The 23,101-nt window shown below is 45.6% G+C and overlaps 2 protein-coding genes and 1 long non-coding RNA gene across 8 annotated transcripts; 1 reads left to right on the forward strand and 2 right to left on the reverse strand.

Annotated features, from left to right (window-relative positions):
* Positions 1-1,000: 1,000 nt before the first annotated feature.
* LOC102062032 (T-cell surface glycoprotein CD1b-3-like) lies at positions 1,001-2,899 on the reverse strand. The gene is made up of 6 exons (XM_074550217.1): positions 2,821-2,899; positions 2,248-2,505; positions 1,807-2,088; positions 1,433-1,717; positions 1,230-1,326; positions 1,001-1,061 (listed from the first exon to the last, which is right to left on the reverse strand). The coding sequence occupies exons 1-6, from the start codon at positions 2,897-2,899 to the stop codon at positions 1,001-1,003; spliced, it is 1,062 nt and encodes a 353-aa protein (XP_074406318.1).
* Positions 1,672-8,055, forward strand: LOC141730667 (uncharacterized). The gene is made up of 2 exons (XR_012582283.1): positions 1,672-3,371; positions 6,410-8,055. It is a non-coding gene; the product is annotated as an uncharacterized LOC141730667 (long non-coding RNA).
* MAJIN (membrane anchored junction protein) lies at positions 6,603-22,967 on the reverse strand. 6 transcript variants are annotated; one of them, XM_074550215.1, is made up of 11 exons: positions 22,687-22,967; positions 21,777-21,901; positions 21,440-21,485; positions 20,097-20,172; positions 16,103-16,228; positions 14,757-14,788; positions 13,871-13,980; positions 10,778-10,832; positions 7,918-7,990; positions 7,668-7,812; positions 6,603-6,880 (listed from the first exon to the last, which is right to left on the reverse strand). In XM_074550215.1, the coding sequence occupies exons 2-11, from the start codon at positions 21,875-21,877 to the stop codon at positions 6,835-6,837; spliced, it is 810 nt and encodes a 269-aa protein (XP_074406316.1). In that variant the 5' UTR covers positions 21,878-21,901; positions 22,687-22,967; the 3' UTR covers positions 6,603-6,834. The 6 variants fall into 6 exon arrangements, with proteins under 6 accessions (XP_074406316.1, XP_074406315.1, XP_074406317.1 ...); XM_074550214.1 differs by lacking the exon at positions 22,687-22,967 and adding an exon at positions 22,493-22,680; XM_074550216.1 differs by lacking the exon at positions 22,687-22,967 and adding an exon at positions 22,265-22,406.
* Between the last annotated feature and the right edge of the window lie 134 nt (positions 22,968-23,101).

Below are 23,101 nucleotides of genomic sequence, written 5' to 3' on the forward strand. Positions count from 1 at the left end.
TGTGATGGATATGGCCACAAAACAGCCAGGTTTTCTGGCTTGCCATTGTTGCCAGACTTATCCTGGGAAACTGCAGGAAGTTGTCCAGTGAAACCAAACCTTTTGAAGCTACATGTTCAAGTTGATTGGGAGCATGAACTGCATGCCTTCCTGTGTGTGTGTGAACTCTGCTATGTTTCATGGGACATGGGCTTCTTTTTTTCTCCTTTATTGGAAGCCTTGGAGATACTTTACCCCCATGTGCACAGTTGTTTATTTCCATGCAATATCTGAGAACATGTTCATATATGCACAGGCACACATGTACTGTTTTTCCCCTATGCCTTGTTGCTTCCTGCAATTTAGTGCCTATAATTCAGTGGTGTTTCAACTTGCATACATGGCTGATCAAAACCTCTCCAAGCCCATTCAACTGCTAAGGAAAGGCAGATTACTTAGTGAAAATATGAATGGTTTATTTTCGTTTCATACACATGCAACTCCCACACATTACATCAGAGTTTCAGTATTACTTAGCACTTTGTAAAGCCATTTCTGACCAGGTTCTGTTAGTCTATGTGGAACAGTTCAGTCTCAGCACAAATATTTCTGGAATATGGCTAATAAAGGCAATTTTTAGGAAAAAAATTACCAGAAAGTGACAGTAGAAGGGGACATCTTTCCACCTTCTGACAAAAGTGTTACTGAAGCAGAACCAGGAGGATTTGCCATTGGGTATTGAGGTGTCCTACGGCATCAGTGGGTGGACTGGCCAGTGCCACCACCGAAGAGACCATCATGTGTAATAAGGGAGGAAGTGACAGATGTGCACTTGCATCTGTTTAGAAAATTCAGGTGTGTCAAAAGCTCAGATTTCTCTCTCCAGGTTTCTTTTGTGCATCTCTGAATCAAGTTAGTCTTGCAATTGGCAATGCCCAAAACTTAGGTGAAGCAGAAAAAGGTAGTTCTGGTTACTGTGTAGGCAGTGGGAGGGAATGGGGACTGTTAGCTCTCTTCTGAGCTAAGCTTCTTTGCTCAAGATGGAGTTCCTGGACTCTGATTCCTCCATCTGCTGGTGCTTTCTGAAAAAAGAGGGAGATGGGTGGATGTTGCATGGCAGAAACCTTGCGAGAGTGCAGACAGCATCTGCCAGGGTCCAAGCAAGAGCTTTTCTGCTCAGTGCAGAAATCCCCACAGCATGCCTTTCTCTCCTCTCTCAATGCCGCTCCATGGGGCAGACAGGGACTGACCTTTGTCTCCACACCCAAAGCACCGACATGGCAGCTACAGCCATGGCTGCAAGCAGCCCGGCCATGAGCCCTGTGATCAGCACCACTTCTGAGTTCCCTGGGAAACATAAGGAGAAGCTGCCATGAGCTTTCTGGAGTTTGCTCCATCTTGTGGTGCAGGGTGGCTCAGGACCCCCATCTCATCCCCCACGGGTGGCACCTACCCCATGGGATGAGAAGGCTGCGGGTGCCCAGGCTGTGGTGGCGCACACGGCAGACATAGCTGTGCCCATCACGGGGGGCCACGGCCAGGACACTGCGGAGCTGGTAGGTGAGGTCAGCGTTGGGCAGGATGGTGCTGGTGTTGAGCGCCGGGCCCGGAGGCACCTCCTGGCCATCCCGCAGCCAGGCCACGCTGATGGGACGGGGGTAGAAGCCAGTGACATGGCAAACAAGCAGCAGCTGGTCTAGGCTGGGGGTGCGGGCAAAGACTGTGGCCACAGGCAGCTCTGGGGAGTGAGAGCAAAGGGGTGGGGCACAGCTGGGCCCCAGGGTGGGGGCCTGTGGGCTGGCTGTTGCAGGGTCAGGGTGGTCTCACCTTGTCTCTCCAGAGCTGCCCTCCCATAGTGCAGCAACACCTCCATGTCATCGACACAAGTATCATTGAAAAGAGTTTCCATCAGCTCACTCAAGGCGGTGTAGTTGTGGAGAAAGGACTGGACATACCGTGACAACTCGGTGTCCTGGTAGAGGGTCCAGGTGAGATTCTTTGTGTCGAAGCTGAGGAAATCCTGACCATTGTAACCCACATAGCCAAAGGCCAGGGAGGTTCTGTTGGGGTACAGCATGCAGCCTGCTGTGCACTGAACAACAAAGGGGTCTGGCAGGGCAAAGAGGAGACAGAGGTTGCGTGAGGGGCTGGGATTTCCTTCCTCTAGACATGGTCAGTGTCTCCTATACAGCACCAGCACTATCAGATCCTTCCCCACCTCCCAGCTGCTTTTCAAGAAAGGGGATGAAGTAAAAACCGAGCACTCACAGGGGATGTCCTTTTGCGTGGCCCCTTCATTGATTAGATGGTTAAACTGCTGCAAATAGATCTTAAGCAGGTTTTCAATGGTGTCCCAGTCAACACGGGGAAGGGCTGAGCGCACCCAGGGCTGGCAGAAACGGATGGACCATGTGTGTTTATCAAGAGAACCAAGTTCGATGTCTTCCAGCAGGCCCAGCCCCTCTGTGTCTGCAAATGAGGTGTTTTGGAAGGTGGTAGTCTGGAGCAGCCGGACAGTGAAGGTCCCTGCATGAGACAAGGGTTGACAGGGAGGAGATGGGACTGGGAAAAGAGGGCTGAGGAAAGTGGAGGAACTGAGGGATGGGTCCTTGATGTTGCAGGGATCCGTGGGTTCCCCATAAGCCCCTTACACATTTGCAGCCCCAGTTCCCATCTTCTGCACCCACCTGGGGTGGCTGCATCCCTGCTGGGGAGGAGGTGTGAAGCCGAGGGACAAGGAGGAGTGAGGAAGCAAGTGCCCAAGGTGGGTGTGAAGCAAGAAGCCTCTCCCCTATGGAGTCCCATGGAGGTACATGTGTATGAGCCAGGGGTCCCACTTACCCTCCAGGTTTGCCCATGTCTCAGAGAGGAAGAAGAGGTAGAGGAGGAGGGAGAGAAGGCAGCAGCAAGGGGACTGCATGATTTCAGCAGTGAGGCCCAGAGTGTGCAGCAGTCAGTGCAGCAGCAGGAAGAATAGACTGTTGAGAGATGTGGCCTCAGATGTCTCCTCAGGCTGGCTCTGCATGGGCAGCTCTGCTGGTGCTAATGGCCCTGGCAGCCAATGGGGCTGGCACTGAGGTTTAGGGGAGGGCTCTGAGGTTCCCACTTGGAGTGAGCTGGGGCATCTTGAGTATGGCTGTGAGTGCTGGGAGAATTTGATTGTGAGCGAAGTTGTTCTATTGCATGCAGGAGCAGTCCCTCATGGCTGCAGCAGCACCTTGACAATCAGGGTGATGTGGGTGAACTGAGTCCTCTGTTCTACCTCCCTTTCAGGTCAGTGTGTCTCTTGGCCATGTGCTGCATCCATTGTCCTGATAGGAATATCCTTTACTTATGTCTGGCATATCTGGCCCTGCATAGAACAGACATTGCCACCTGCTCTGCACTGCCAGGTGGGTTCACAACAACATGGCTGTTTTTCTCACAGGACAAGCAAGCCCTATTCTGACCCCAGGGCCTGATGCCTGGGCTCTCTGTGCCCCAAGGCTGTGCACTGGTCCCATGCCTCTTTGTCAGCTTCCAACCATCCCACAGCCAGGCCACTCTGATGGGCCACAGGTATATAAGTCAGTGATGTGGCAAACCTGCAGGAGAGCTGGGTCATGGCTTTGGAAAGCTCAGAGGGATAAGAGAGTGAAGGAGAAAAGTTGATGGTAATATCCCTTGACCCCTCAGCACTGCTGGTCTCATCCTGGGGAAGGGACTTTACAGAGTTGAGGCAATGAGCACTTCCAGCCCCGATCACAGCTGTGGGGTCAGGGATGGCTAAGGAAGCAGTTCTCCAGGAGCTCTTCTTGGGGTGCAAGAAGTGAAGTGAGTGGAGCAGCTATAGTGTGGTGGTCCCCAAGGGGAGAGATAGGCTGCAGGCCCTGGAAAGGACTGTTTCCCACTGACAGTCATCAGACTCCTGGAGCAGTGGCAGTGACAGGATCTTCAAGCTGGGATGAGGATGGGACCCCACCATCAAGCCCATTCCAGGGAGTTGCAGTGGATATGCAGCTTCCCCATTTCCACAGAGCTCTATCCAATGCCATGGGATTTGGGAGTTGCCTCTTTGTTTCCCTGCACCTCACAGTGTAGGGGAGCCTGAAGTCTGCCCTAAATGCCCCAACAGGGGAGGGTCTGAGGATTGGCTGCAGCCTGGCAACTCCCCTTTCCTTCCCACCAGCTTTGGTGAGGAATCCAGTCCCCCTCCCCAAGAGACCCCTGTGCACGGAAACAAAAACGGTGGGAGCCATGCCCCTGCTCTGTCCAAATTGGCAGCAGTGTCCAGTGCTGGAGGGACAATGTGGTGACCAGAGCCAGCCTCTCCCCACAATCCCATATCCACTGCTCCTCCCTCACCTGCAGTTTCTCTCCCCCTTTCCTAGGGGTGCCCATGTTGAGGGTGAAGGCAGAGCTAAAACCATAGCCAAGGGGAAGTCTGAGGTGGGGTGCCCTGAGAACAACCAAACACAGCAGAGGTATCCATGTTGGTATGTGACCCATCCAAGCACAACTAGGATCAGGTGTCACTGTTCCATGACACCATTTTTGGTGTCTCCAGCTGTAGGGACATGGGGAAGGCCCATATGCTGCAGGATGAGCTCCAGCACCCCATGACACTGAGTCAGATATGGGGACAAAAGGACACCGAACCCCTTCCCTTCCATGGAGCTGTCCCAGAGAGAAGTAGGGATGCTGTGGTGGTCTGGTAGGCCCAGAAATGACACCAACTTCCCCAGCAGCATGACGCAGGGGATGTCCAGCTATGGCACCACAAGGTCCACATCCTTCCCACTAGTCCTAGACCCAAGGAGACTGTTTGCCTGTCAGGATGGCAAAGTGCAGCCATGGGGCAGCCAGGGAGGGAAGAGACAAGGGGGCATTTGTCTCTGCAGTCCTGTGAGGTGATCACTTGTGCCCATGGCTTCCCCTGAGACGACTGCTGGTCACTTCTTGCTGAGCAGCTGAGAGGCCATACGCAGCCCTCTGTCCTGTGCAGGTGCATGTGACAAAACTCAAATAACATGCAGCCCCCTGTACCTCAAGATGAGGTCCAGAGTACACAATCCTCTTATATCTACTCATATTTCATTTCTCCTTACTGGTGGAAATAATCACTAGATACAAAATTGCTAAATCCCACAAACTCCACAGAAACAAAGACAAACCCAAAACAGAGGGTACTCTCCCCTTTCAAGATGGCATCTGCCACAGGCAACCATGTTTAGGGAGACAATGGGAAAATGCAGTCAGGCTTCCTCTCTGCTTATCTCTCCAACAGCAAAGGTGGCTGGCACTTTCCACAGGTGATACTTAGCAAACAGCTACAACTCATGGAGAGACTTTGCCACACTGGAGCAGAGGACAGCAAGGCAAATCAAGGCAAAGCAAGGCAAAGCAAAACAGCTGGGCTGGGTGACTTGGTGCCTTTTTGGCTCAGCTGGGCGCTGCTGGCAAGCTGTGGGCAACTTAGACTGGAGCAGAGCCACTCTGTTCCTTATGCACAGCACTGCTGACAGGCACTCCTGGAATTTGCCTTGAGGCAGGCCAAGATGCAAGAGAGGAACAAAAGGGAGGGGGAAAAAGAAAAGCCCCAAAGATTCTGCCTTGAGCAAAGATAACAAGGCAAGAGGGGTCTGCCTGAGAGACCCCTGACTTTGAAAAGGGGTCTTTGCACCTTGCATGTCAACTTTCATCCATGGCACTGGATCTTAAAGAGACAGTAATAAGTTTGGGCACAGATAGATATGGACTACAATAACATCTTGAGTTACCCAGGACACATGCTTATTTGAAGTGAGCCAGTCTTCCTTCCTGACCTTTCCCAGGCTCAGCTTGCCCTCACACTTGTCTCCTCCTGCTCATTACAGCTGCAAGTCACACTCCATGCCATTACCCAAGTGCAGGGTACAGGGTCTGTGTACAGAGTAGGGGCTCTTGCTTTGCCTGTGCTCCCACCTGGCTTCTCTGCAGACTGCAGTCCCTTAAGGGGTGGGAGGGGGTGGCCCTGGCTGGCAGGTGACCCCCTCATCCTGCTGCCCACTCCCACTCCCTCAGGGGGACAGGAGAGAGACTCACAAAGGCATGAGAAAACACTCATGGGTCAAGACACAGACGGTTTAACAAGGGAAATAAGCTCTCCCAGGAAACACTTCCTCATATCACACTGTGGCCAAGGATGGCAGGAAACTCTGCGGACCATTGAGCCCAAGCCCTTCTCCAAGCAGAGTCACCTATAGCCCAGCTCAGGGGGTCGTTCAAGAATGATAGATAATTTAAAAAGCATAAGCATGGCAACAAAAAACTGCCTGAGTGTGGCCTTGGCATGTCTGAAATCTTCAATTCCAACCTCATCCCATTACATTTTGAATGCATAAGTAATTACCCAAAGTGTAGCGTAGTGGCAATATCTAATGCAAAATGTTTAATTTTGACCCTTTTAAAGCTGTGAAGCATAGTACTGATGTCCATCTAATACTAGAAACCTCTGCTACTTCTTTGAGGGAAAGAGTCTCTTTTACATGGGTAAGTCTGATTAAAATAACACACAGTTCAAAATTGATGCTTGTTTTATTAGAATACCAGATAACATGAAATTCACAATTTATAACACTTAAGCATCAAAATCCTAAAGTTTCTTGCTTTATTCCAAAACCTCTAAGATGTGAAGAAAAACCCAACATGTTGTTCTAACCCAACATCTTCAGAATGTTACTTTGAAAGCATTAGCAAAGTAGAATTTAATTTAAAACACTTAATAGCTGAGATAAGCAATGCTTGGAGAAAGGTTTACAATGCTTACAGAAGAAACAGTGCAACCCAATATTCATACTACAAATCTACCTTTCCACAACAATTAGTACTTCCAGGTCAGTTTTTTCCACCAAAAAGATGTTGTAGTGGCGAAAAGATGATGCTGGGGAAACAGTAACAACAAGAAGAGCACGTTAGACTTAAAATACTTCTCTGAATATCGGGAAAAAAGCTGATTTCTGTGCGGAAGGATAAAATGCTAGTACATAACAATACAGAGGGAAACTGAAAAAAATAGAGGAAACATTGAATAGTTGTGCACTAATGGTCTGGTCTCAGTCATTAAAGGAATGGCACACTTTACAATTAACAAGGAGTTTTACTTTTGAAAAAAAAAACCAAACAAAAACCAGCAGCTGCCAATATCCACCTGGTTCTGTGCAGTGATGGATGGCACCCACAGGATCCAGCCTCAGCAGCATGAGAGAACTCCTTTGGCCAATCAGCAGATGTCTGAACAGTGACACTGATTTCCATTTAAAATGGTGCCTTTGGGAGTCAAAGTCCAGATTTGTTCAACGGCCAAATAAAGTTCACATGCAGCTTCATGGGGCTGACGATCTGTCCAGGAAGACCCTTTTAGCTGGCACTTGCAGCTGAGAAAAGCCACTTTGTATAATGGCTGTGATGGAGATTCAGTCACCCTCTCTCATCAGGAGTTTTTCCCAAAGACAGCTCAGAAGAGGAAGATTTAGTGGTAATGCTGCCCCTTAGCATGAAATAAAATGACATCCCTTTTTTTTTGCCTTGGGAGACTTTGGTTTAACCACAGAAAAAATGTCTCCGTCCTTCAAAATTATGGAGAACAACCTGGCACTGCCAGAATCAGCCTTTAACACAGGCTTAGACAGAGCCAGGACTGCCTCTGCTCATCAGTGTAGGATTAGTACCTTCTCCAGAATTGTGAGAGACCTCTTCCTTCTGACTTCATGTTTCCTTTCTTTCCTGTTTGGTCCACTTGCTGCAGCAGCTGCACTGCACCCTCAGCCTGACTGACTGCTCTTTTTTGTTCAAGGGCAAATTCCACAGGTCCGCCTGTAAGAAACAGCAGCAAGAACAAAACCACAACCTCGCTCTCTACACACTCCTCGTGTATCCAGGGGAATGAAACTCAGTGGAAACCAGGAATTCCTTACTCACAGAAACTCAGTTGATCACAGTCTTTAGTAAGGGATGCTGTGCTGAACTCAAGCTCATTTGCTTTGGAGGAATTCTAAAAGGAAAAGTAACACAAGAACTATTACATAATACTAAGTTCTATTGTACAGAGATTTTTGTTAGCTTGCTTCCTAAAAGTATTAAAAGGCAAGGTTTAAGTCTTTGTTGTGTGGTTTCATTTGGGGATTTTTTTCTGTTACAATGAGGACTTTCTTCACCAAGGTATTTTTACACCTCCTTCACAAGGACACTACATAAAGCTATAATTTATTTAGAAGATTTTAGCATACCAGATAGTGAACTAATAGTAGCTATGGAAGAGGCAGAGATTTCAAAAAACATGAACAGAAGAGCTGTGGGAAACGACAGCCCATGGACAGTGCAGGCCCCTGGAAATTCATCCTTCTAGGACATGGTCCTGGGACACAGACTTAATTCGGAAGGGTCAAAAATGAAAAGTTCCAGAAGCAAGAGGTGGGCCAGGAATACCCATTAGGAAGGTGATCAACAACACAAAGTACCACACAAAACAAAATAAGCATATAGAAACACAGCAAAATCAGCAGGTAAGCTTCTAAAAGAGAGTAAACCCTAAAACAACGACAGGTCCTAATGGTGTTTCCCTTGCACTAATCTCAGAACCATTTCGGTTGGAAAAGCCTTTTAAGATTGAGTCCAGCTGCTAACCCGCCATTGCCAAGGCCATCACTAAACCATGTCCCCAAATGCCACATCTAAGCTCAGGTTAACACAAAATTCCAAGCCTCTGATGGCCTGAGATCTTTGCAGTTTAGTCTGAGAGCATTAACTAAGTTAGGAAAATTCTCTGGAGAGACAGGATGAGTCTCTTTATTTGACTCTCACTGGTGCACTGTGTAAGTGAAGACATGCAGGTTTGACCACATTCATCCTGACCAGATGTCACCATCACAGGCCTGGGAGACATTTGGATGACAGCTGAAAATGCTGTCTATTGAACAGTCATGTGCCTGAGGAAATTCTTTGCTCCTCATTCCAAATCCAACATCCCTAAGTCGATCCCACACATACTACATAGACAGATTTCCTTCCTGTTTAATGAAACCCTTTCCTTTTTGAGAAGCATTATGAAATAACAGGTGGATTTGAAACCAAAGCCACACACTGTTGATAAACTGAGAAGAAGCCTTGGAAGAACAACCAGAAAAACTCCAACAAAGTATAGGAGCTACTGACATGTTTTTATCCTAAACCGAATCTTTCTTCTCATCCTGAATTAAAAGGAAAAAAATCAAACAAAACCCAAATGGAAAGCATGTCGCAGAAATATTTGGCTTTCATCTTCTAAAAATGCATGTTAGGACTTAAGAAGAGGACTTCTGCCCATGATTTCACACAGTACTTGTGACACCTGATCTGGTGTTTATCAACAGAACAGTCTGTGTCCAGACAACCCTCTCAGTTTAAGAGTGCCTTAACTAGTGCAATTTCGAGGACAAGTCATGATGTCACAAGCAGCTGTTCCAGAGAAGGTTCTTTTCACCTAGATTGGTATTTACTGAGTTATTTTTATCACAGTCCCAGTTTACCTGGAAAGTGCTCATGACATGCTCTCCCACATTAGTTAACACAAGAAGAACTTAGTGTAACGTCTGCAAACTGTCATACTGTTTCTCAGAGTCCAAGCTGCTAATCTGGAGCTCCAGCATTCAAGGACTCTAATGTCTTGAAAACTGTATAAACAACAGAAGAATTCTGGAGACATTGATTATAGCAAAGTGGAGAACAAAAGAAGCATCTTTCAGAAAATGATCCTTATCTCACCAACAGTGTTTGCAGTACCTGAGGAAAGAAGCCAGAGAGGGCATGTGTAGAGACCTGTCACTTATACTGCAAAGATAAGCAGAGGGGAGGGTGGGAAAAGGGATACAAGTTTTACAGACAAATAAACCTGCTTTTTTTAGGTAAGTTACTCTTTACTGAATGCTCCCAAGGAGTTATTAGTCAGTCTTCTTCCTATCCTGCAAATCCAACAAACCTGTCAAAAAACCCTGTTCTAAAATAATGTATTTGGCTTCTTTTGTGAGCAAACCCAAGAGAAATGTGTTTGCTTCCTTGAAAAAAATTCTCTTCCAAAAAGCTAGAGAGGGGGAAAAAGCCAGAAAAGTGATAGTGTAGTATCAGAATGGGTATCCAGAAAATATATGAAGTGCATTTGGGAGGATGTGCAACATCTAGGAGGACACAGGTGTTAGGGTGTGACTAAGAGCAGCTCTATCTGAGCAGGCTTGGAGCCTGTGGGCTAGAAGAAAAAGAATCTTCTCCTCCTAACAAGGTCTTTGGAGAACACAGAGCAACAGCCAATCCCTCCGGAACAATCCTGTCATGAATCTGCCTTCTGGTGACGTAGTGAGAAAAGGCATGGCACTGTTTCAGGAACAGGGTGATGCCTGCACAGCCATCAGCAGAGAGAGGGACACTGGTGGGGAGTGGCACATGGTCACAGCAACGCCAGTGACAAGATGCCAGCACTCACTGTTGGCCCTTTGTGGAGTTCTCCATAAAGGGGCATGTGAGATGACAGAGGACTGGAGTCCTGGAGAGAAGGCAGGGCATCCCTCAGGCTCACCTCTCAGAGGCTGAGCTTACCCCCATGCTTGTAGCTTGACAATCAGAAAAGTTTGCGTAATCTCAAAAAAAATATAACTCATCCCTTTGTTAAGTCTCGTGAGGAGTCAAAAATGATGAGGGCGATGCAGGGAAAAAGGGGACAAATTACCTGCAGGCATTTTTATGCTTGCCACTGTAAGGGTCCAGGACTAAATAGGTGATGTTGTTTCTTTCTGAATTTTCCGTAGCTTACCTTTTCAAATCCTTGCTCTGCTTTACTCATGTGGTGAACACAGTCAGCTCCAGTTCTAAAGAAAAGTAAGTAAAAACTGAGTTTACAAAAAGGAAGCAGCGACTCCAAGTACTTCACTAGAAACAAGGACTTTAGTAGACTCTACTCAACAAGATATATACCCTTAATCTATATTTGTACTCATGTTTCAAAGTCTTCCTTAAAAATGGAAATATGCACTCATTCTGCTTTTCTACTATTGGGAAGGATGAAAGTTTGACAAGAAAATCTCACAGACATGTATGCTTGGCAGAAAGATTTTTAAATGTAGAGTCTGATGAAGGAATAGAGATGGAAGCAAATTTTGATATAGAAGAAAAGAATTGCTGAGCCAGTCTTACTGGATAAACAAGAAGGCAAAGGGGTTAGTCAGAAGGGGTTTTTATGACTTAGAGCAAAAGATAAACCCACCTCAAACAAGAAGATCTTTTTACCAAGCAGAAAGATAGCACAGGCAAACAAGTCAGCAAAGTTGCAAGTAGAAAAAAGGTCTCAGAATTTTCCACTGCAAGAAAACTGAAAAACAATTTCTAGCCTAAACTGTAATGTACTAACTTTTAGTGATTGGAGAATAGTAACATGAATATGGTAATTACAGTAGTTATGATAGGCTATAGATAATAGTTAAGGTATACATTGGTTCTACTGTACTAAGATGCTAAGCAAAGAAAAGTATATAATGCAATGTAAGCAAAACCAAAGGGTCTCCAGGCCTGCCTGCAGCTGGAGCTGACATCTGTAGGCACAGGCTCTGTCACCCACAATCCTGGACTGCTGTAACGTCTTGGATGGAATAAACTGCATTTTGGAGAGCTGCCTGGAGTCCCACGTCTCTCATTTAGGCTCTTACATTCTACGATGACAAACAAGCAGTTAAAGAGAAAAAGCATTACATGAAAAGGGGGATGAGCATAGAGTTGAGAAAGCTTGTGAATCCCACAAGGTTACAAGGGCAGGTAGTAAAGAACCACAGAAAGATCTTGCTAGACTTGGTCATGGGGCATTAAAATGGCAGAGGAAACTCCATATGGGGAAGTATGAAGGGATGCATGTGCAGAAAAACCACCCTGGCTTCACTTGAGGTGATGAGAATCACTGGAAGTGCCACTTGGAGATTCTGAGTTCTCAACACTCAGTGGCACCCCAAGAAAATCCAAATCCCCCAAGACAATTCAGGAGCAAAAGAGATTGTCCAGAAAGAAGACAGAGAGCTGGTCTCATTGCAGCAGACACACTCCTTCCTGGGGCAGGGAAGATGCTCAGCCTGAATGAACTCTTCAATCTAACAGTCTAACTGGAAAAAATGACAGAAGGCTTGAAGCTAGTGCTCACCAATTTGATTTTGAATTCAAGCATACACTTAAGAATTACGGATTGTTCTAATCATAACTGCTGTGGCAAGATTCAGGACCTAAAGAGAACTGCCAGACTGGATCATGAAATAGCCCTTTTTGACCTTGTATTTTATTAATCTACAACTTGTGTCTTTGGCTAAAAGAAATAAAATTCTGAATCCTGGGCTCATTCCTCCCTCATATTCAACAGTTGTACTGTGAGTAGAAACAGGCCAGGGGGATGGGGGTGGGATTAAAGGAGTACATTTGCATGAGCAGGAAAAGAACTGGCTTCAGACTTTGTTAATATCTCTGCATGAAACACGCTTGGGAATTGGGTAGGATATAAGGCACCAAGGTAGATGATTGGATATAGTCTGTACATGGGAGGGGAAAGGTGCGCACTGATGGATCCAGGACTGTTTGCCACAAACTTGTGAGGATTCAGCATAGGTATAGATTTTCTTCTTTTAAAAAAATACACTCTAAGAAGAAAGAAGTCTGCCAGCCCGTAAGTAACACTGGATATCTGAGAGGTAGTCAAGAACTAAGCACAAAGTTCATCAAGAGCCAGCCCTGTACCCTCATGCGGAAGAGTGATTCATCTGAGCTGAGTGATTCACCCTGAGCTGAATTAGGCAGAGCTTTGCCAAACCATTGCCCTCAAGCAGTGACCTTTCCCCTCTGCTCAAGGCTGCTGAGGCCCCTCTGCCCCAGTATGGACTGAAAATCCCAGTACATGAGAGGGACTCACAGCAAAGGGCCACATGCAAACATGATGATGAGATTGGGGAATTTTTTTTTCAAGTGGAGAAGCTTTAAGAGACGAGGCTGTTTAGTCTGGAGAAGGCTTGGATGGGATCTAACCAATGTACACCTGATGGGAGGAAATGAAGAACAGAGAGCCAGACTCTCCTCAACCTTCTTGTCTTCTGGCAGGACAAGAGGTAAACAGCACAGACTGCAAAACATGAAATTAAATCTGAACACAAGAAAAACCTTTTTGACTGGAATTGTGGTCATACACTGCAAGTGGCTCTCCACAGTTGTGGTGGTTCCACTCTCACAGTCTGAGGGAACTTGCTTTGGGTGACCTTGCTTGAGCAGAAGGGGTCTGAACCTTGATATCAAAGGACCTGTCCAACCTCAACCATTCTGTAAAATCCAGTGATAGAGATCTACTTGGAAATCACCATGAGAAGTTTAGCTACTGAAGAAATATGGTGAAGTTGTGTGAGAATACTCACACAATGCATGCAATTTCATGAGACTTTAAAGCACTTGGAAAAGAGCAAGTTCCAAGGTGTTGCCATCAGCCTCAAGCCAAGAGGGCAGCATTTATCAGCTGGCTCAATGGAGCAGGCTGGGAGGCAGGTGGAAAACTGCTTGCAGTTCTTCCCTTGCCGTCCTAGACTCAGGTGTGCAAGCCAGTGCACTGCTCTGTCTGGCCGCTGAGCTATCACCTCACTGTGACTCAAAAGGTGATGTGAACACAGAGGAGTTAAACAGGCAGAGCTCTGGTCAATAGCATGGGAACTTGGAAAGTACGGGACCACTTTTTTCCCAATATGAGCAATGATGCTTAGATTCTGTTAGCCAAGAAGAAAAGGAAGAAGGAAAATGGGGCAAAGGATTGCACAGAAATGAAGCATGAAGAAGGTACAAGAGACATTAGGAATATTAGTATGTGTCCTGGGAGACTCTTTTGCAGTCAACTTACCTGTCCATACAGGACTGTGGGCATGAGGTATCATCTCTAATTTCCACTCTTCTTCTCTTCACTGCTTCTTTCATTGCAGTACTTTCTGACATTTCATTTCTTTTCCTGACCTTCAAAGGATTGCAAGTTTGGTATTGGTAACAATTGATTTTGACTTTTCTATTTTAGAACAAAATTCCTAGTACATTCATATTTTGCAAAAATTTTTCTGCTTATACTCTGAAAACAAAGAAAAAAAGGATTCAAGACTAAAACAAGCACTGGGAGGTCAGCCAGAGAATTATGCTCAATAGTTTTAAACAAAGTATTTCTTTCTAGGAACATCCTATTTTGTCCATTTTCAGAGGACTGCCAAGGAATGTAAATAGCAGGAATGCAGAGATAGAAAAAATTCTTTAGGGGAATTTGGACACTTCCTTGGGGGAATTTGGATTTGAATTATTCTTCATTAATTCACTTCAGACACTTACTATATTGAAAATAATCCTATCCTGAACTCTCATTACACAAAAACTTCTCAAATAAGCATAACTTTGCTGTTTATGACACATTACCTAGGGAACTACTTAATTACTCAGAAATATCAACCTCACAGATTCTTCCAGGGATGAAAACACTGGACAGCTCACTCAGTCAGGCTTGCAGAAAATCCACAGAACTGAAGGCAGCAGGCTCTTAGGTCCTGATACAGGACTGCTTTCCAAGCTCAGCAGAACTGTCAGAAGAATGTCTTTCCCCTTGGTTCTACATGAGAATTCGGTGCCACTTTACACTGCCTAACTCCTAGTGGTAGAACTCTAGCATTGCCTTAAGGCATAGATTCTGTTTCTCAAGAATACTTAGAACATAAATTAAACAACAAAATAAAACCAAATGCACAACTTACAAGCTCATCACTGCCCTTGTTTACTTCTTTACCTGCAACAGAAGTATAAAACTTGGTGAATATTTGGACTCAACTTTCTTTAACCAACTGAAAAGTACGTTTTTGCAGTGCAATTTCTCTTCCAGAAGCAAGATAAACTACTGTGAAACAGTCTGGACCTGCATATGATACACTGAAATAGGAAACGTTCAAATACAGCTCTTTCTGAACTGGAATTCCTGGCTATGAACACCAGATATCATTGGGATGGGACAACTGCTTGTCTTAAAGAAGTCAAAGGTATCTTCAGAAGAGAAGGGCCTGAAAACCAGTTAGCATCTCACTGTGCTTTGGGCACCAGATGGAAGATGAAAGGACATCTGGATCACAGCCTCTAGAGAATACTGGCCAGCTGTAGGATGTATGGGATTCACACATATTTCCCTGAAGAAAAATCCCCACCAAGAGAAATGTGAGACGTCAAGTCTGAAAGTAACAGTGCCTTACACTGCTCCTAATTTTAGAATAGCAATGCTGTACAACTATCTGCATAAGGCAATTAAATACTGCAGCAGGTGTGGCGGGAAGTGAGTGAACTCTCCATGGTTAGAAGTCTTTACATCCAGACATGGTATGTTTGATAGGAAATGCAAACAGGCAAGACTAAGAAAGTTAGCCATCTTATAAAGATCCCATTATCTGCCAGGCAGTCATTAAAGAAAAACAGTAAGTTTTTCCAGAGACTGATAATCACAACAGGAAACACTTTAAATATTCAGTTTTCACATCAGGGGAGTTTTAATGTAGAGTCCTACAGAGTCCTTAGCTGTGTCTTGAGGTTTTTCAGAGAATTCATAGAAAACCTGGAAACTGTGACACTGATAAAGTGAAAATGTTGGCTAATTGTATAATAGATATTATTAACATGATTACTATCATTTGTTTTTTACAAAAATCTATTCTTTCTTTAGGAACATAGCAACAAAGAGTGTGATTTTCTATGTCAACAAATGTAGTCATGCACAAGGAAGAAAAACATGTGTCCCATATACATTTATGTGCTGGCTCCAGCCCACTGACTGACAAAAAAATGAAGGTTGGGAGCCACTGGGCATAGCTTCACAAAAATACCAGCAAAAGAGTCACCAGTGGTTGGAAAGACAAAGGGGAATTCAGGGAATTTTAGACAAGCAATATGAGACAGTAAGGAACACCCTCTTAAGCACTATTTCAAACTCATGGTACAGGCATCCCACATGCAGTTTTGCTCTCTCCGATTCAGATACAGTGACAAAGGAAAAGAGAAAAGCAAGACATAGATCATAGATGTTTACAGAAATTACCCAAACATAATCACAGTGACTTACCACAAGATATATTTCGCTGGAATGAGTTCAATTCTAGATACAACGTACAAATGTAGGGATAAGGCATGAGATGGACATTCTCATGTTTGAATTTCATTTTTGATACTTGCTCCCATTTACTCAAATCTGAGAAGAATGGTAAGACCAAAAAACACAACACTAACATTTCAAGGAAACATGAGTCCTGAAAATGTCTTCTAAAGCTTCAGAAATCACAGCACACTGTACATGTGCACAAGGGAGCAAATACAACCTGTTCTATGAACTTGTGAAACTGCACTAGTAACACACTACACGAAATACTTATCCATATTTATTTATCCACACTGTCCCATCAGTCACCTGTATTAATAGTGTTCTGTTCCCTTAATTGTGCTTGCCTTCAGTACTGACACTCTCCTGAAAAAGCTAACCCACGGCCTTCCAAACCTATAAATAAAAAAAAACCTCTTCAACAGTCTTTCGAATTAAAAAGGAATTATTTTAAAATTTTATTTAAAAATTAAAAAGGATTTGGATTCATAGAAGCAGCATGTCCTGGTTTGAAAAGGAAGTGAGTTTTTCAGGATGCTGTGGTCAGACCAATAGGTGCTCAGATTTGAACATTGGCACCTGGTGTGGCCACTGAGGACATAGGACGCCGCTGAGAACACAGGGGGTTAAAAGCAGAGAACTCAGGGGGAAGCTCTCTTGGGTTCCGTCCATGAAGGAGGTCAGAGCTGCCCTGCCTGGCTGCGGGCTGGGTGCGGGAGGGGAAGCCATGTGGCCGGGTGAGGTGAGCCGGGCCTTGGACTGAGAAGGGAGGTGATGGTCCCTGAAGGATGGAAGGGTGGAGGAGCACTGAGAGGCATTGGGCAGCCCCTCCCCCAGGAGAGAGAGAGAGACAGAGCCCGTGCCTGTGCGTGTGCCAGCTTGAAATTTGATAGCACGGCCAGCTGAGAAGGAAAAGGGGGGGGTACAGCAAGATGGTGCCCGGCAGGGCAGCGTGGGAGTTCTGGACAGGCAGAACCTGAGATTTTTAACCCTTTTCTTGGGTGATGGAAACCTAACAAAGGCTGATCCTCCTGGAGTTGAATGAGAAGAGAGGTAGAGATGAGATAAGAGGAAAATGGGCCAATGTGATGCAAGTTTGTGCAAGATGTCCAAGATAAGTTGAGAAGAATCCTAGGTGGAAGGAGATGATGGAATGGCCTTTGGCTGGACTTGTATAGCCATGGATAGAACCATTTTTCCTGTGACACAGAGACTGCCTTTAGCAGCAGGCAATGGCTTGGAACCAAGAGAGTGCAGTGATGTTATATGAAGGAGTGCATGAACAGAGACGACGGGTGAGGAGGGTGGTGGTGTCCTCCATCTTCAGGGAAGAAGATCTCTGTTCTTGAGACCCCCTCGGCCCCATGGGGTGAAATTTGGGGGGACAGGTGTCCCAAAAGTGAGGGACTGTGCTTTTTTTGGAATTGGGCAAAGCATCCTCAAAAGGGGAACCCTAGAAGCAGCCCTGGTCCATGTGCAATGGTGAGAGCACTGGGCATGAAAGGAAGATGTCACGATGGCAGATGATCTCCAGGTGGTGCCACGTGTGACATGGAAACACAAGAGGTCTCAAATGTGTTTCCAGGGGAAGCCTATGGCACAAGAGGGACTCCTCTCTCCTTGATGAACCAAGAATTAATTATCTAAAGGGTGGTGACGGACTGAGAGTTGGTGATCTGAGGGGTGGTAACGGAATTGAGAATCCAAGGTTCTGTACTACTATAATGTATTGGAAATTTGGTGGGGGGAGGAGGAATGTTTTTAGAGGGTTTTCATTCTGAGTTCTGTGTGTGGTTTTTTTTATATGTAGCTGTAGGTTAATAAAGTTTTTTTTCTTTATTTCTAAGTTGGAGCCTGCTTTGCTGTATTCCTGGTCACATCTCACAGCAGACAACAGGGAGAATATATTTTCATGGGGGCACTGGCATTGCGCCAGTGTCAAACCATGACACAGCATCATTAAATTTACTTCACAGTTCAAAACAGGGGAAAAAAGATAATTGACATGACAGCCATTCCTTCATGTGAGTGCAGTTCTGACATGCAGGAGCTTCTGCTTGGAAGGTCAAATGGTGCTGGACATAAGTCTCCTTACACACCTCTGATCTCAGGGAGAAACAGGTGAAATGAATACTGTTAGTCCTCATTTGCTAGCAGAAACTAAAGTCTTGGGGACAGAAGACGATGAAACATTGATACAATCAGTTCCTTTCAGGACTGAAACTGCCTGATTTTTAGCTTGAGGGACTCATCATTGGGGATTAACAAAGACACTGTCACTCTACAGAGAGGAGCCCGACACACCAACTGTCAGACAACCCCTCATGCCAGGCCTCTGAGCTCACAGTTCTCTTCCAGGCCCAGTGCTGGGCGAGCATGTGGACGGACTTACAAGTTCTAGAAATACAAGTTTGTAAACCAAACACTCTTCAATACACAGACAGAACTGGTTGAGCTTTAGAGCAAACTAATAAGGTTGGTTGGATTGGGCGTCTTCTGTATAACGATGCTCTTGGCTACCTCATCTTCTTGACTCTAATGTAAGTAAGTTGCTGTCATATGTACCTGCTTCGGACAGAGAAAAAGGATGGCCTCATTTCTCATTCCATTATGCCTGCTATTAGGAGGCATAATGCAGTCTTCTAAGACAGGAGGGGAATGCCTCAGAGGTTTTCATTACTCCAGGGCACTCAGAATCACAGGAAGTGATGCCAGATCTGATCCAAAAATGGACACACCTTTAGGACTGGAAAACACTAACATTTAACTGGATTACTTTTCTCTTCAACAAAAGTCTCAGGAGAGTAAATTCTCAACCTAATACACAGCAGCAACTACAAGAGAAATACTAACAGTTACCATCTCTTTTATCAAGTGATTGTCACTTTAAATTAAAAATCTGCAGAATATGTAGCAGACACGACTAAATTCTGTCCAGTTGCCCAAGCCAGAAGAAAAAAAATGAAGGCCACTTAAGTATTCTGATGATAGAACACCTAGAAAGAGGAGAGCCTGTAGTACAGCCACTAGCTAGAATAATCCAATGTCAAATGCCTCAGCACTTCTGTATCAAAAGTGAAATCCTGGGAAACTACACTCCTCAAAACCTGTGCTTCTATATGACTATGCTGTGCAATTGCACACAGCTTTTACAGCACTGTCTGTGGACAGCAGGCCAGACTGACAGCAGCTCAATGCCTCTGCAAACTTTAGGGAAGACAGAAAAGATCTGTTGACTGGTCCCATAGGGGTGAGAGGCATGAGTGCAGTAAAGTGAATACTGTGCCGATGACATTTGCTTCACAATTGTTTCTAGGCTTCAAGGACTGAAGAGGGAACCAGGATAACTGGATGACAATCCTGCAGGCTTTGTGTGTTTAAAAGCCAGTCTGGACTTCCAATTATCTTAGCTCAACTACTGCTTCTTGTAAAGCTCACTCTGTGAGGTACTTTTTGCTTTTCTCAGCCATCTCTGTGGAGACATGAGTGCAGATTCACACTTGCTCCAGTCCTCCATCCCCAAAGGCTCATGGTGGCTTGAGGGACCTAACAACAAATATGTGAGTTTCCCTGCTCATGAGCCAGCATTGCTGGGCCTGTAAGGAGTGTTTTACATTCCACGAACCTTTGGGAACAATGCACCGGCTGTGCTTCTGAGCACATGAGATGGGCTTCCTGGCACTTTATGTATACCTTTGTTTGCTCTGGCTAAACCTGATTTGGAACACAGGGCTGTTTGGATGAAAACACTGCAAAACACTCTTGTCACATCAGTTCTCTGGTGAAGGCAACACCTGAAGTGCTCACAATACCTTCAGCCAATGTCAAACGGCAAAGATTGAAGTAGTACTACTCCAGCTAAAGAACTACACACTCCTACACATAAATGTTGACTTATGCAATGCCCAAAAGATACAAGTCATTGAATCTTTTCTTTTTTGAGTAGGACAGAAAAGGATACATGGAAAGACGGTGAAGTGGTCTGTAGAAAATGGATGTAAATCATCAAGATTTCCAAGGATTACTCGAATCACTTCCTGGAGAGGCCAAAAAATAAACAAAGGAAAAATATTAAAAACATAGTGACAATTCCACTGTCAAGTACACTTTCAAGACTTGGGGAAAAATTAACATTACTTTACAGTTTGCATGAATCGTGGAAGACCAGGTTCTAGGCCTTTCCTCCTCCCCTTCTTCTCCCCACTCCCTCTCGCCATTTTAGCGTGTACTGCACTGACAGACTCAGAGAAATTTAGGTGAATGAGTACCTTAACCTTGAATAAACATAGAAGAATTACTATGGAAAATGGGGGTGGTGCTTTTAAATTTAAGGAGTGTCATTTAATTTTTCCAGCAAAACACACACAGCATTTACTTACTCCTCTTTCTCTGAATATTGACCCAAATCAGTTATAAGGCAAATGCAGTTAAGCCCCAACAAACTCCTCTACAAACACAAAACATTTTCTAGTAATACCTTCCAACATTTTCAAAAGTGAAAAAAATTGTACTTCTTCATATAAATTAAAATCAGCACATTTCCTTAAGGTTTTCAATGCCATTACTTTACTTTGAAGTTTTTTAGAAATTAAGTAATAGGGAGGAGCATTTTTAAGCAGGCAGTATATTTGTTTCAATTTCTTAGAAATGGTAGGGACCTTCTTCTGTGTCAGGAAGAAGATGACAACAACACAACTCATCCATTGTAACCATCAGTTTGTGCTTGGACACAAAGTAATGGCATCATTAAAAGAACACTCATTGGTTCAACAGTTGCAAGGAAAGCACATGCAATTTAGCATTTGATTAGCCTCCATCGAGCCAGCTCACCATACTGCCACAGCTCCTGAAAAACCAAGAGGGATTAACAGCTAAATCAAGTCTGACAACTTGAAAGTTTCGAGGTTGAGACTGAAATACTGGGAAAGAGCTCCTGCAAGAATGACTCTGAAGAGGAATCAGACAGGAATTGGGTGCAACTAGCTCAAGAAAGAGGAGTTTCCCTTTGTCCAATTTCAACAGTCAGTAGCTTCTTTAGAATATTTCAAACAAAAGCATGACTCTTCTACACTAAATTTTGCCTGTTGAGGAACATTTTTCATTTGTGTGGTTGTTTTTTGTTTGTTTGTTTGTTTGTTTGTTTGTTTTTTATGCTCAGATTCTCCAGGGAAGTTCCCCCTATGTTCCCCATTGCTCACACTTGAAATGCTGCATTTGAAAAAATGTTCTCAGTCCTGTAACAACCATATTATTTGTTTAGACTAACACCCATCTGAAGTCTTATGGACCTGCCTCAGCTCCTACCTCCGACTCCTTGGCAGCGCTTTCAGTGAGACTGAGATTGGGAGAGCTGTGCAAACAAAGAGAGAATTGGAACCATCCCAGTCAAAATGCAATGAAGTTACATTTCAAATAAGAGTTTAAACAGAAACAAAACATAATTTCCACTGAACAGGAAAAAATACTTAGTGGGCAGATTAATTCCTAACCTATTACTCATAAAAAACATCCCTTGTTCACAAGGATTGTTCCGTGTGACCCTTCTATCCACTTGCCTTTTGTTTTTTAAGGTTGTGTATTAACTCACTGCCACATGCAGCCAACAAACAGCAGACTGACTTCTTGGCTTTAACACACATACCTGTTGAAGCTGCCATACCGGATTTTAAATTTGTACACATGCCTGCCAGCATGAAGAAATCTTGTTTCGGGCAATGGATAGGTGAATGGTTTCAACGACATCTCTCTCTCTCCCTGAACGCCAGACTAGGAAAGCAGGACAGTCAAAGGTTAATTCCTAAAACCCCTCACCACATCTCTTTCTGTCGTATGGAAAGATTATATGTAGTTTTTCTTCCAGGGGACATTTGCAGAGAGAACTCTCCTACCAGTCAGCAAACGGCTGATCTGAGTGTCCCGCGTCAATAGCGCTGTGTTTTTGAGCAGGATCCGAGGACAGGCCTAGAGCAGACGGTCACCTCGTCTTCAGCGGCACTGCCCTGCAATTGCCTCTGCCGAGGTCCCTGAAGCTCTACGGGACTCGTGCTACGGGGATGACAAGCCTCCTTTCCGTCCCCCGCCCCCGCCCCCGACTCCTCCGCGGAGCCCTGTGGGACCCGCGACCGGTACCGGATGCGAAGGAAGCCGCGGATCCTGGCTACCCCTGAGAGTCCGGCCCGCAAGAACTCATTGCTCTCCACTCCCACCGCACGTCCCCGGTGCCCCCCGGCCGCTGCAGCAGCAGCGAGCAGTGCCCGGCCGCCCCCGGGGTGGGGCGGAGAGCCCAGGCCCTCTGGTGCAAGGCCGGGCCCTGCTGCGGACGCCGGCACAGCGTCTGGCCTGCCAGACGCGACATACCGCCGCCTTTCCCGAGTCGGGGGAGGCCTGGAAGGCCTCCGGACAGCTCCAGCGCCTACCGGCCACCCTCCGCTCCACGTCCAGTGGTCCCACTGTGCCCACCAAGCCCTCGCGTATGGCGGGGCCGGGGCTGCGGTGCCGAGCACAGCCAAACCGATCCAAATGGAGCCGAACCAATGAGAGCCTAGCCGAACCTAGTGGAGCACAACCGAACAGAGCCAAATGGAGACGAACCAAGAGCAGCCCAGCCGAGCCCAGTTAAGTCCGGCTGCAGATAGGGAGGGGAGGCATGGCCCAGAACGGGTCCGCAGCTCTGCAGCCCCTTTCCTCGGAGGGGTAGCGGGACCGGACATCCGGCTGGTGGGTGCTGGAGTTGGCCGGGGTGCTGAGGTGGCATTTCAGATGAGGCAGAGGCACCAGGAGGCTCCAGGAGGCACTAGACCTGCGGCGAGAGGGGCTAGGGCTCGATCCTTAGCTCATACAGCACTTCTTTCTTTTCCCTTTCTGACTCACAGCTCCCTGCTCCACTTCTGTTGCTTCCTGTTGTCCTCCCTTTATATAGCTGGAATATTTTATATACTACATCTCTTTAAGAAAGACTGGAATTGA

This window comes from Zonotrichia albicollis, chromosome 12, assembly GCF_047830755.1.
Source record: "Zonotrichia albicollis isolate bZonAlb1 chromosome 12, bZonAlb1.hap1, whole genome shotgun sequence".
Classification (NCBI taxonomy): Eukaryota; Metazoa; Chordata; class Aves; order Passeriformes; family Passerellidae; genus Zonotrichia; species Zonotrichia albicollis.